This window comes from Xiphophorus hellerii, chromosome 13, assembly GCF_003331165.1.
Source record: "Xiphophorus hellerii strain 12219 chromosome 13, Xiphophorus_hellerii-4.1, whole genome shotgun sequence".
Taxonomy (NCBI): Eukaryota; Metazoa; Chordata; class Actinopteri; order Cyprinodontiformes; family Poeciliidae; genus Xiphophorus; species Xiphophorus hellerii.
In genome coordinates this window covers 19179906-19193153 of record NC_045684.1, presented here as the reverse complement: position 1 = coordinate 19193153, position 13248 = coordinate 19179906, and the positions used below count along the sequence as shown (strand labels likewise).

The 13248-nt window shown below is 39.5% G+C and overlaps 2 protein-coding genes across 7 annotated transcripts in view; both read right to left on the bottom strand.

Annotated features, from left to right (window-relative positions):
- Positions 1-365: 365 nt before the first annotated feature.
- On the bottom strand, positions 366-3386 carry asb4 (ankyrin repeat and SOCS box containing 4). The gene is made up of 6 exons (XM_032581259.1): positions 2715-3386; positions 2239-2538; positions 1913-2155; positions 1565-1812; positions 1259-1372; positions 366-1150 (listed from the first exon to the last, which is right to left on the bottom strand). The coding sequence occupies exons 1-6, from the start codon at positions 3022-3024 to the stop codon at positions 962-964; spliced, it is 1404 nt and encodes a 467-aa protein (XP_032437150.1). The 5' UTR covers positions 3025-3386; the 3' UTR covers positions 366-961.
- An 837-nt stretch (positions 3387-4223) lies between these two features.
- The window catches only part of ppp1r9a (protein phosphatase 1, regulatory subunit 9A), a 52677-nt gene continuing 43652 nt past the window's right edge, over positions 4224-13248 (bottom strand). For 4 of the 6 annotated variants that reach the window (XM_032581247.1, XM_032581246.1, XM_032581250.1 and 1 more), the window contains exons 12-20: positions 12764-12843; positions 12070-12160; positions 11921-11978; positions 11450-11498; positions 11163-11207; positions 9367-9489; positions 9185-9208; positions 8673-8855; positions 4224-7481 (exon numbers count right to left, since the gene is read on the bottom strand). In XM_032581247.1, the coding sequence (XP_032437138.1) occupies positions 7299-7481; positions 8673-8855; positions 9185-9208; positions 9367-9489; positions 11163-11207; positions 11450-11498; positions 11921-11978; positions 12070-12160; positions 12764-12843 (836 nt within the window). In that variant the 3' untranslated portion in view covers positions 4224-7298. The remainder of the gene's footprint in view (positions 7482-8672; positions 8856-9184; positions 9209-9366; positions 9490-11162; positions 11208-11449; positions 11499-11920; positions 11979-12069; positions 12161-12763; positions 12844-13248) is intronic. The other 2 variants (XM_032581251.1, XM_032581252.1) reach the window with 2 other exon arrangements.

The following is a 13248-nucleotide window of genomic DNA, read 5'->3' as shown; positions in this document are numbered from 1 at the left end:
TGCTCTGTTTCCCCAGGCCATGTAAGAACAAACCTACAGAAACTAAACTGTAAAAACAAAATCAGCTTTATATCTGTTTGATAGTTGTAAACCAAACTTTTAAGACATAAAAAATTGTCTTTTACCTGTTTACGCTAAATATGATCCATGGTTGCTGTGGGCTCTCCGCCATATAGAATTGTTGAGATTGTTTAGCTTTCTGCATGTTGTCTGACGGGATCTATGGAAGTGGTTTGTCGATGTTACTGGTAAAGCAGTAACCGGACCTGGGTGTTAATTAAACTAAACAAAGTTCAGTCAATCAAAGTTAGTAATTTAACCAAGGCCAGAAATTCTATTTTTACATAGGATCCAGCTGATTTGAATAGTTTTTTTTTCTTTAATCAACAAAATCATCATTGTGTTTACTTGCCTTATCTTTATCTGATATTAAAATATGTCTAACATGGAACAATTTTAGGTGTAGGTAACTGGAACATGTCTTGAAGAGGGAGGTTGAACAGACAAACTTTTTGTTGGTGAGAAAGCTGGGAACAAAAACAGGCCTGGGTCCCTGGCTGCATGCAGCCCGGTGGAAAAACAAACACTTATTGTGAAGTGATCAGTCAAGAGTGTTGTTCTGAAATAAGAATATCATGAGTTTGAGAGTGAGCATTGGGCCTAGCCAGTTGCTAGGTAGCGCTGGATCCTCTTCAGCGTGTTGCAGCACTTTCAGCCTGAAGCCACATTGGTCAACATTGCTGAGAAATAAGTGTGGAAACGAAATAACTGAAAATGAGTACAGACAAAACTAAAACAGGCCCTTTAAAGCAGGGAGGTGAAAGAATGGAAGAACGGGGATTGATTTCCTCATTGGTCATTACATCTATAAATACAGACAGAAACATTATCTGATTTAAACCTTCTTTCACTAAAATCATTGTCCCAGCAACATAGCTAAATATTATAAAAAGTCACTTCATCAGTAAAGTATGCCCTCAGGTTCTAACAATAAATATTTTTTCATAGTCGATGGCAGAGGTAATTGATCAACTCCTTGCTGACAAAACCCTCTCAGACTGGCTCTGACGGCACATCTGGTGAGATGAAGCAGGCTGCGTGGCGTGTTGGTGCAAACAGCAAACATCGAGTCATAGAAGCCTTTATGTCGCTGCCAAAACAAAGAAACCCAAAGTCAAAGAATCGCTTGTGACATTTAAGAAGGAAGCTGCACATGTGGCTTCTCCAGTCTCAGTGAACCAAAGAAAGACTGGTCTACCTCATAGCAGTCGTCGGGAATAGCTCCTCTCCACTTTCTTGTAGGTTTTAAATGTTCATAGGAGTTCACCAGAATTTCCACAACTTGGGGGTAGTCATAGCAGGACTGCAGTACCTGTCAAAAACATTACCCATCATCCATTGCCTTAAAATGTATTTTCACACTTTGTCATTCGAACTTCAACCCGTCTCTTTTTTGTGAACGGTGTGAAAAACATGTATTCCCTCCTTTCCACTTCACAACTTGTTGACATAAAATCATAAAACATAAAAATGAAAGGGACATGAATACTGCACACTTTGGTACCTTGTGGAACTGCGGAGGATAGATCCGAGCTGCGTTATAGTTCAGCAGAAGCTGAAAGCAGACCTCAGGAATGGCCATAGGCCTGACTCCTGTCACTTTGAGGACGTATTGAATGGGAGCACATCCATTGATGTCCATGGCTCGAACATCCGCTCCGGCCTCCAGCAGCATCTGCATCAGGACGTGATCGCAGTTCCAGGCTGCCATGTGGAGAGCTGTTTTATTATCCCCTTCCTTCAGGTTGGGATCTGCAACAGAAAGATAATGTTTTTAATAAGAAGAAAAGGGAAGAAAAAAAAAAAAGCTTTTCACACATTACAGCCTTGAAGTGGATCCAGAACCCTTCACCCGCTTGGTGGTCCAGCAGAAGGCGACAAACGAAATGATGATCTTGGCTGTAGACTTGCTCCTTGGAGTCCAAAGCCCAAAAGGCTGCAGTCATTAAGGGGGTCTCCTGGAGAGCGTTGAGGGTGTTCACGGAGGCCCTGTGGGTCAGAAGCAACGCCACCAGCTCTGGAACCCCAAATCTGGCGGCTGTGTGCAAAGGTGTGTCCTCCTCGTTGTTGTGGCTGGCTGTGTTGACCTTTGCACCTTCATAAGCAACGCTTATCAGTGAATGAACATTTTCATTTTCTCCTAGGCCAGTTCACACGCATGCATCCTCGCAGTTCTACCTTTGAGGATGAGCTGCCTGGCACACTCCACAGACTCCCTGGTGATGCAGTAGTGCAAAGGAGTGTGACCGCTCAGAGACAGGCTGTTGACCTTTGCCCCGTAAGCCAAGAGCAGGGCCACACAGTCGCTGTTGGAGACCTCGCAGGCCACATGCAGGGGCGTCTTCCCATTGGGCATACTGTTGATGGCCGCACCTTTCTGGAGGAGCACCAGCGCTGTTTCCACGACGTTGTACATCACACACACGTGGATACCCATCGCCCAGGATTTCTCCAGCTTGTAGCCTGGCAACCAGTATCCTGGAAAAAAAATCAGTAGAGCTTTTTTGAGTTATTAAAAAAGCTCATTTAAAATTTTAGTTACTATATTTACTTCAGTGATTTAATGTTTGTGGGCGTTTACCACCACCTAGTGGTTAAACTAATACATTACTATCATTATGGAGGGAAATAAGGAAAATGTCATTTTTACTTACCCTGTTTATAAGAGGCCAATAACATACTGGGATCTTCCACCTCCAGCACTGTGTCAATATCAAGCTTGCCAGTGTTCAGAATCTGCAGGACTTCCTCAGCATTGTTTTCCTGCAGGGCCTTCAGGAACTTCTCCTTTAGCTGTTTGACTGCCAGTTGTCTGGGGCTCAATTCCTCCATGCAATCCTGCAGAAAGTCACTCTGTCCTCCCAAGACTTCCTCGGAGTCTATTATTATCCACAAAGCATGTATGAGGTTGGATATGATCATACAGACAGTAGCGATAAGGGAATCAAGAAGCATGTCAACCATTAGAACCTAGCCATGGGAGTTGTTTGGGGAAGGAGGAGGGAAGCGAGCGGCAGCAGCCTGTCGTCACGAGGGAGAAAATAGTGACTCCTGAAGTGAGACATAAATAGAAAGCATAGAGATCGGTGCCTGCTCACCGTAGAACAGCTGTTCGGCTGAGATGTCTTGTCATTCAGTGGAAGGTCACATGGTATAAATAACCACCTTTCTGAGTGTTAAAGGCTCTGGGGAACTTTGATGATTTTTTTTTTTATTTTAACCAGATTATTTTCTGGGGAGATCTTATCTGCTAAAAGTATTTTACTGATATTTCAAGAATCAAAAGGCACCAAACTTGCACATCAATAATTTAGCAAAGAAAACTCGGCATTTTGTTTCTATCTGAGACCCAAACAGCACCCTCTAGCTATAGATCTGGAAATATCTTGAAAACAAAATGTTTTGAAATGTTCTCACACTTTATATAGCAATGTGTTTTTAGTACATTTATTCAATCAAAAGAAAAAGTTCTGAAAAAACAAAAACAGCAGAAAAATCAAATAAAAAACACAGCAGAAGGCAACAGCTATTTGCACCCCCAACAATTCCTGCCAAACAAAAGTAGCTTCTGTTGTTGTTTTGTTTGTTATACTTTATTTATTTTTTAAATTGATCAGTGTCCAGAAGCCTTTACCAAGTTATCTATGATTTCCTGTTTCATTAGGATATTAATGTAACGTGACACAGAAGGCAAATGTTCAAATTGTGAAAGATGACAGGACACACGGATAAAAGGTCACAAAAAAAAAAGGCCTCAAGAAAATGACTAAAATTTCCCATGTCTGCAGTTAGAAAAATTAGTAAAGGTAGAAAAAAGGTAGTACCGTGAAATACAAATCTCCCATCTCTGTTTATCTGAGCAGGGAGCTCTGGTAAACAAAACATATCCAGAGCTCCCTGTTAGAGCACTGCTGTAATTAATCGCATCTTGTGGTCACACCAAGTCTTTGCGTCATCCATTAATATTTTATACATCTCTGTTTGTGACATGTATTTTCTGCCCTATCATCAAATTTAAATGTGCAGAGGTTGTTTTTTTTAAAAACTGCAACACGTAAAAAAAACTGATGTTTAACAAATAGGTTATTTATGATTAATAAACCTGTTTATGTCCAAAGAAAATCAAAATAATTAAAGAGGAACAAAGAAATAACCAAGGCAAACTGTGGACAATGACCGCACATTTTATTTAGCGTGACAGGTTGCTACCCTTTCAAACTCTGCTGAATGCAAAAAAAAAAAACAACAACCAAAAGAGCAAGGCAAAGACAAAAGAGGAGTGGGGCAGCTTTGTAAGGGTAAAAAGCATGACTTACTGTCGATGGCAACGTTCTTTCACTCTCAATGCACATAAAAAGGACAAACACTTCCAGATCAATACTTGAACCATCTGCATTTCTTTGGCCTGCCAGGAACACCAGGGTCTCACCCATACATGGGATGAGTCCGCCCGGGCGAGCTCAATCAAACACATCAGAGAAGATGCACCGCGGAGTCCCGGTGGTGGCTCGGGGTCTCCTCAAGCTTCTGACGAACTGCGCAAACACACTGACACAATATAAAACGAGGCTTCTGCAGGATCCTTACACCATATTGCTTTTAGTGTTTAACTGTACATACAAAAGAAATGAGTCAAAGGAGTCCAGTTTGCTGCGTATTCACAGAGGGTTACAAAATATTTTGTAGGAATTATTTGTTAGCGGTAGCACTGGAGCAGCATTCTGGTTGCAAGAGAGGAAAACCACAAGCACAACAGGAAATTACTACTGTGTATCCTTCTCTCTTTGGATGAACTTCTCATTTTCCGTTTGAGTTTTAATGGGAGGATTCATACATGATTTGGAAAAAGGGTATATTCGTACAATTCTGGATAAATCATTATTAGCTGTTAATAAAACTCTTTATATTTATAAGTTAAGAAAACAACAGATATATACTTAGTAAAATATATGAATAGATAAATAATAGTGACTGGTGATGCTGCGACAATGCCTGTTCCTAATCTGTTAGCAGCAAGTCAATAAGGCTTCTTGAACAGAACGGGCTTACTCCAATCATGTGGCGCAAATCCTACAAAATGCTCCTTTGCAAACAAGAAACATACTTTTCATAATCTTAAATAACATTTTAAATAACTCCAAAGCAACCTAACAAGTATTGGTTATGGTTTCAGCTGAATCAAATACAGAATTGGATAAGACATTGTTGATAGAGATGCACCGAGAGATCGGCTTGCGACCGGAATCAGAACTTAATTGGTCACAAGGGATTTCCAACCAACTCAAAAATCCAATCTTTTTCCAATCGGGAAATTCACAGTATCTTGTGTTACCTTGTTACCAGGTTGTGATAACAACAATACACTTGTAGAATCGTTTTAAGACCATTATACATTGACTTGTACAAAGAAAATGTTACGTAAGTCAGCTTAACATACTTACCTAAAAGCTTATATTTAATTTATTGAAAAAAAAAAAGCTAAATTAAATAGAACTTTAGCAACTAAAGTTGATGTTTTTAGCTCTGACATGTAGCTACAGTCCTTAGACATCAATAATTTACTTACTGTTAGTTTCAAACTTAGTGGTGAGTTTTAGTCAACCACTGAAATATGTAGATTCAAGTCAAATCTAGCTAAATGTGGATTATTTTTAGATCCTGCAGAAATCCGTTTTTTTTCTACAGCAGGTCCTGGCATATCTAGAATTTGCTCATGCTGCAAGAGAATGAGAGAGAGCAAAACTTTCAGCATGTAACAGGAAGGGTAAATGTACCGCAAAGCTGCTTTATGTTATCCAATTGAGCTTTCACTCTATGTTATTAAATATTCTGAATTTGGAGATGTTTTGTTAATGAGTGTTTGTGTGTGGGGGTGTGTGTGCGTGTGTAAATCTCACAGTTAAGGTTAAAGTCTGCTATTTTTGTAATATGACACATGCTAGCTGTGTTAATCCTGATGCTTACTAATGGCATAAAACGTGAACTTTGTAACCATTTTATTTCTGTTTTAAAATAATAGAACAGCTCTTATGGTGGCTAACATTATCGAAGCTTTATCAAACATTTTAAAATGCGGTTACATTTTCAGATTTGAATACAGCTAAATTTGGCATTGATTGATCAAGCTTTAGAAAAACTGGACATCTGAAATTGGCCAACAAGTCTAATCGGTACATCTCTAATCAATGTGGATTTCCAGTGTCAGGCATGATGTTTGCATGTGAATTATCAAAAAGAACAACAAGAAAGAATATAAGAGAATTAGCTTAGCATTTGTTTCGACACGCACACAGAAGCAGGTAGAGCTCAGGAAGTATTCAACTACTCTAGCATGTCTAAAGGCAGCAGCGGGGTTTAACTTTATTACCGACTTACAAAAGGAGGTCAAAAGCAGGTTATTAGTGGAGTCGGAGCAACATTATGCATATGAGTAGGACGTTTCAGTAAATGAGCTTCTTGAGGATTAGATTAGGTTACAAATTCACTGCTTGCACAGTACCTGAAAATCACTTACAAACCCAGCCCGGTGAATACAGTACGTCTTTTATCAGTCAAGCTGCTTTTCGATATATAAAGTCAACATTTTCAGTGTTTGCACTTCCAGTGTTCTCCAACAGATCTTCTTCCCTCTCTGTTCTGGTTCCTTGGGTGGAAGAAATAAGCGTCATGGAGACACCCAGTGGGGGGAGATGAGGGATGTCCTTTTAAAATCTACCTCGCAGACCTGACCTGCTTCACAAAAACAGTAGATTCTGCTCATTTAGGTTTTCACAAGTCTATTAAAATGGCACGTTTAGACGTATCTGTATTTGTGTTTATCACTGTACATGAACATGTGTTTTGTCTATGATGATATGGGAGGAAGATAAGATGAACTTCATCACAGACTGACTCTGGATATGAATAAATAAAACCCAATTTACAGCTATAAACAGCAAAATAAATAGAACTTAATAACTCGTCAAAAAGGGTAAAATTACAGGATGGACAGAAGGTAAGGGAGAGAAAACTGGGAAAATGACGGACAGGATTCCACCAACCAAAAGCTAGTTTTAGTTTTGGTATGCCAGGGGAATAGGTCACTCAGCCCCTTCTGACGGTCAGCTGTGGAGCTCCAACTTTGAGAACTACAGAGCAGGCGTCCCGCTGGGTTTCTACGAGGGACCTGCTGACCTTCTGCTCCGCGAGATGCTACTCCGTGTGGCGCTACAGTTCAACAACAGGAGGTCGGGTTCTTTTCACTCCGTGGAGGTTTCTTTGCATGCATCTTTCTGCTGCTGCTCCAGCTCTTTCTTTCGTTTCTTCTCGCGTTGTTTCTCCGCTTTCTCCTGGTTGCGCCGGGCCTTCTCCATCAGAACTTTGAGGTCTTTGATCTTTTTCTTGATCAGGGAGCGGTCCTGGGAAGAAGTCACACCAAGAGTCTAAAAAAAAAAACAAACAAAAAAACACATTGGTTTAGCCTGCAATTGTCAGTTCTTTTAATACAGCTTAATCAAAACGTTATTTTTTTAAATTCTGTTTGTGGAGAAGTCCTGTTTATAAGTACCGAGAAGCTTCCAGGCACCCAACATGGGTATAAATATATCGTCTACCATAAACTATTTATTAGAGCACAGCGATCGAAAGAAATGTGGCATCAATAAAGTTTGGGCATAACTTTGTTACTGCTCTGGAGAGAATTAGTAGAGCTTATTTAAACTGGTTGGTTTCCAGGCATGGACCCAACATTTATGCATGGTTTATAAATTTTTATTAGTGTTAATTTTGGGGCTTTGGAGAGACTTTTCCAGAAACCTTTTAGCATTGTTCATCAATTTAAAAAAAAGAAAAAAGAAGAAAGTTATGTCGAAAAATTCAAATGTGTCTTCAAATGGGGGAGAGGAGCTTAAATATAGAGAGGTGGAAATGATAAAAGGGAACAAAAGAGCTAATTACAGGTGAGTGGATGCAGCTGGGGAAGGGGGAACATTAGGGGAAAACCTGAAACTAATATGAACAGTAAACAAAAAGAGGTGCCATTCTACGGAAATAAATCCAAAGCATAAACAATAAGAATAAATTAACGCGCACAAGGAATAAACTACTAAATGACAAAAAAAAAATGGAAATAACGAAATGATCAAAACAGAAACAGAAATGAAACTAAAATTCCAGATACAAATATGACACAGATTCCCCAACTTCTTCCATTTGAATTCAAATCAGAGGCTATATTTGAACACACTCCAACATTTTTCTCCAACAGAAAAATTATGCCAAACATACATTACAGATAGTTTAGGGACGAATATCAATTCCTCCAGAAATATGCCAAAAGTTTATTGATGGATACAATTATCTGCCTTGTAATGTGTTACATATTGACCAAAATATTTGTCAGGCTTCATGTGTGTCATGTTGACCCTTGTCCCTATTAGACAAATTTACAATAAATGCACCAAACCTGAATAATAATCCTACCCATAATGAGTGCATGTAAACTTCTTTCTGGAATCAAACTGCTTTGGGACTGAAATGGACATGAACTCATTTGATATTTTATTATTCTCATACTACTGATGCATTTACATTTCCTGTCAAAATTTTCTTTTAGGCCAGAAACACAAAGTCACCTTGAGTTCAGCACTATCCAGCTGCAGCAGCTGCTCCCCGTCTACGTTTTTGGCAGTGAATTCTGGGATATGGTGTTCTAAATTGAGGCCTGTGAGCCAGCGCGCCACTTGCTGCGAGGTCCAGTCCGTAATACTGCGGCTCTGCCACTGGTGCTGCTTCAAAGGCTGCGCTTCATCTAAAATCTTAACATTTCACACGATATAGAAGCACATTAGATGCAAAAAGATACATTTACCAAAATGGGTTTAAAAATGAGTCCAGATGACATAAGCAGCAGTTAAATTAACAGTGAACTGACTGACTAATTGTTGTCATGCTCTGTGAAACAATGGATTTTCCAAGTACAAGATTTCTTTAAAGTGGAAATCTGTCCGAAACATGCATAAACGGTCCTCGTTTTCCGACGACAGCAAAACACAAAACACAACACGCACGCACAAAAGAAGCAGTTCAAGCACAATATGGACACAATACACACATGAGCTCTACAGGCCGGCAGCTTTAGTCTCACCTCATCATCTATCATATCCAGACTCTGAACATTGCAGCAGCAGAAAAAAAAAAAAAAAAAGATGACTCGTATTGTTAACAGAGCAGAAATGAGTTAGCTTAAACTGCAAAAACAGTAGAATACAGTAGAAAATCTTCCTCCTAAGAGGAATAGAGTATTTTCCTAGTGTATTTTTCTTTTACCTCTTCCGAGGACAACACTGGGGTGTGTGAGCGCCCCGACACCCTGGTGGCGCTGAGCAGACCACTGATCTCCACCGAGCTGCTGCTGCTGCTGGCGCTCAGGTCGTCGCCAACGGTTGGCGCCTGTATAGTCAGAATTGCACTTAGTGAGTTTTGCAATGGGAGCCAACTGGCTTTGAGACAGAATTTAGCTGATTAACTGGAGTACTTTAGCTTTGCTGATGGTTCGGTGCAGTGCTATTGGTGTAAAGTAACTCGATGTATCGTTAGTGAGTGGATAGTCAAATCAAGGGTGAGCAGCTGGGTGTATTTCTTAAGTAAAGAGAGGAAATGAGGAGTGAGTAAATCAGTGCAATAACTGCATATCAGGTGATATACGATTGTCTTCTGATGAAAGGTTCTTAAATGAACTGAAAGAACAAATACATTCAGATTGTTGCATGTGTCGCCACAGTGCTCTGCTAAAATATTCACATCCCATTGAACTTTTGAACAGTTGGTCACATCACAACTGCAAATAAACCACAAAGTATATTTTATTTTGCTTTATAGACCATCACAAAATAGGGCATCATTTGCAAAGGAGAAGAAAAATAACTTCTTTGTTTGTTTATGCTTCTAAATATTCTATTTCATTGTCGTTGAATAGTTTATTTATGTAGGGATTTTTAACCATATGCATTACAAATACAAGCTGATGGCTGTGAGAGGCTGGAAAGGAGACAAGGTTTGCCTTCCTGCAGAAAAATGATCCCGATTGAATGGCCCAGTCAACGTCTAGACCTAAATCCAACTGAAAATGTATGGCAAGACTGTTTACAGACTTTCTTTATCCCACCTGACGCAGGTTGAACTTTTCTTCTTTTTTTTAAAGAACTGACAGAACATTCAGTCTCCAGAGCTGCAAAGCTGACAGAGACACGCCTCAAAAAGTGTATGTATAACACCCACACACAAAAAATGTGAACCAGTTCTTCTTTTCATTCCAATTCCTAGTTTAGCATTACTTTGTGTACATCTATAACACACAATTTATTTAAACAATATCGAGTTTGCCACCTGACTATTACAAAATGTGGAAAAGCTCAAGAACTATGGGTATTCGCAAGGCCCTGAAAATAAATATGAATATATGTTGGGTTTTTTTAGGAGAGAAAGCAAACTATTATAAAGAAAAATGACACATCATCATATCATCAGACAAAGCCTGAGAATTTTAATGGTTTTGTTCAATCCTGGGATTGATATTACTCCTGAACTGAGAGCAGATTTCAAAGTCTGTCATGATCAAATGTAATAAAATGATTTTGTCTTCAGCAGCTTAGAAGGATTATTTGAGCCCTGGCGGTGTTTGAGCTAAAAGTCAGACTAATCTCCCGGGCTAAGACTCTCAGCTCTGAAAGTTAAATCTTCACCTAAAAGCTTCTCATGTGCACATAAGTTCTGCTTTGATTTATCTTCTGATTTACACTCATCTTCAGATGAGCTCGTCCTCAGAGAGACAGAAAGAGAGAGAAAAGGACAGTGGTTGTTCAGGATCAAAAACGTAATCTCCTTCATTAATATTGTATTATTCAGATCCGATAGAAATCGTTTTGTTGCAAAGTCCCACATGCAAAAAAATAAAATAAAAATACAATGAGCAAAATCAGAGTTAATAACTGATTCCGTTTGTAGATAATGATTTGTTTAAGGTTATGCAATGATTCGTCTCTGATTTACCCCACAGAGAAACATCTTATTCCCCTTTTAAGTGGATAGGGATATAAATAACAAATCATGATCCTATACAATACCACATAATATGAGTAGGAGAAGAACTGGGGCCATGTAAGTGAGCTCTGTTTAACAGACATAAAACAGTGTATTAGTGCAAAAATAAAAAGATTTTTCACCAAACGTGTGCAGAGCTGCTGTAATTTTGGCTTACAAATATAGATTATGGTAGTTTTAGAAAAACTAAAGAGGCCTCTTTTTGTTAAATTAATAATATCACAAATAAAAATAGTTTTGTAATGTCCTTTTTGCACGGCTGCTTGAAAGCGATTCATCGTTTCCGTAGCACAGAGGAAAGCTCATTTACCTTATCCTTTGGTTTCGGCACACTGCCATCTGCTGACGGTTCTGTGGAACTGGAAGAGAAACAACAATACTAGATGGATTTACAGAAATATTAAACAGCTGCCACAAAGCAAATCGCCTCAGGGTTTGCATAAATTTCTTCATAAAAAGCTGTAGTTTTTACTCTGCTCAATCTGCTTTCTGTTTAATTTCCTGTTGTCTCTCAGCAGTTGTTTTTTATTTGCTAATTTCTTAGTTGCCATATACTGTATGTTCAACACGAGTCCTCATGAAGTTTCAGGTCTCTGCTGCTGATCAACACATCTCCTTGGTCGATGTTTTTCTCCCCAACTCTCTCCTGAACCAGATTTTCCATCTGCACTTTTTGCTTGCTTTGACTTTCCTAAAAACACTAACCTGATTTATTCTTTTGTTTTCTGCGATAATAAAGGATAATAGGAAAATTATGAAGCAGTCTTATTGTTTGTTTTACCCAGGGTCTGGAGCTTGTCTGTGTTCGTCCAGGCTTGACTCTCCAACTGACTGAGAACCTGCAAAAAATGTATATTGAAATGAGAAAAAAATCAAATATTGGGACACCCAAGAGAAGCATGCCAGTAGATGTACAGCAGATGTACCCACCATGTTGTGTTTTTCTGGGGGAACCGTCTTTCGAATCGCAGCGAACCGATCCAAAGCAACTACGTGCTGGACTACCAAGAGCCTCAGAAATCTGAAGACACACCAATAAAGACAGAAGTAGGTCACTTAAGAATAATGAAATAAGGCTAAATGGAGAAAATAGTGATGGTCGGTACAAAAAACACATGGAAAGAAAAGTGTAAATATGCACCATCTGATCCAAACAACTAGGGCTGCACACTAATCTGACAGAAGTCTCTTGACATACTTTCCCCCTCCCATGTCCAATTTCTTGTCCTCTCTTTTTTTTTCTCTATGTAGGCGCCTTTGCTTTTCTGTTTCTGCCAGTTTTCATCTCCACTTGTTCCCTTAATCTGGACTCCTTCCTGGTCTAGCTGAGTTAAGTGACAGCTTTAGCCACATGACTGGCCAGCATCCAGAAAAAATAAATAAATAAAAACCCTCACTGCTGATGTTATTATCCCGCTGGGCAGGACAGTAAGCTGCGACAGCATCAGACACTTCATTAAAGCAGCAAATTCATACACAGAAATTATTCTAATAAGAGACAACAGACACAGACGTGCAGCAATTCAGCAGAGAGAATTGCTGTGGATCATTTGGTGGATCAATTCTCTAGGCGCCGCTGGATAAAACTCTTGCGACGATGGTGAGGACAAATGCTTATACAAACCTGTCCCTCTTGGAAACTGATGCTGTCTCCGGGGCAGCCTGTCTTTATGCTGGGTGAGTGGGAGGATCCTTCGTCAACTTCTAGAGTAGCAACAAAAACAGAGTGAAAACAGTGATTTTCTTATGAAAGGCTTCTGCCCACCAGGTTGATGCATTATTGAAGCGGGAAACTTTCACGTCAGCTTAGTTAAGCTACAAAACCTTCATTGGAATTATTAACAAAGTTTCAAATAATTCTTTAGTCTACTGATCCCCTAAGTGCTAGCACACGTGCCAACAGAGACCGTCTTTTTCTTTTTGTCACATTTCGGCTCTATCCTCCTTTGTTTTAACACTGCAGAATGCTGCATGGTCCGTATCGGCTCAGATCCAATCGCTCTAACACCATCAGACGTGGCACTTCTTAGAGCCGACTCTGTTATGACAGATGTAACCACTGAAACAAAGCCAGCGGAGCTTAAAGAGACTCGAGGAGAACAAAGTCGG

What these genes read in the sequence shown, in the direction of transcription:
- asb4 (XM_032581259.1), bottom strand. Translation starts at nt 3,024, where the DNA reads ATGGTTGACATGCTTCTTGATTCCCTTATCGCTACTGTCTGTATGATC. An exon ending in TCTGCTGGACCACCAAGCGG is followed by an intron (nt 1,813 to 1,912) that starts GTGAAGGGTTCT and finishes TTTCTGTTGCAG; the next exon opens with ATCCCAACCTGAAGGAAGGG. An exon ending in TTCCCGACGACTGCTATGAG is followed by an intron (nt 1,151 to 1,258) that starts GTAGACCAGTCT and finishes TTGTTTTGGCAG; the next exon opens with CGACATAAAGGCTTCTATGA.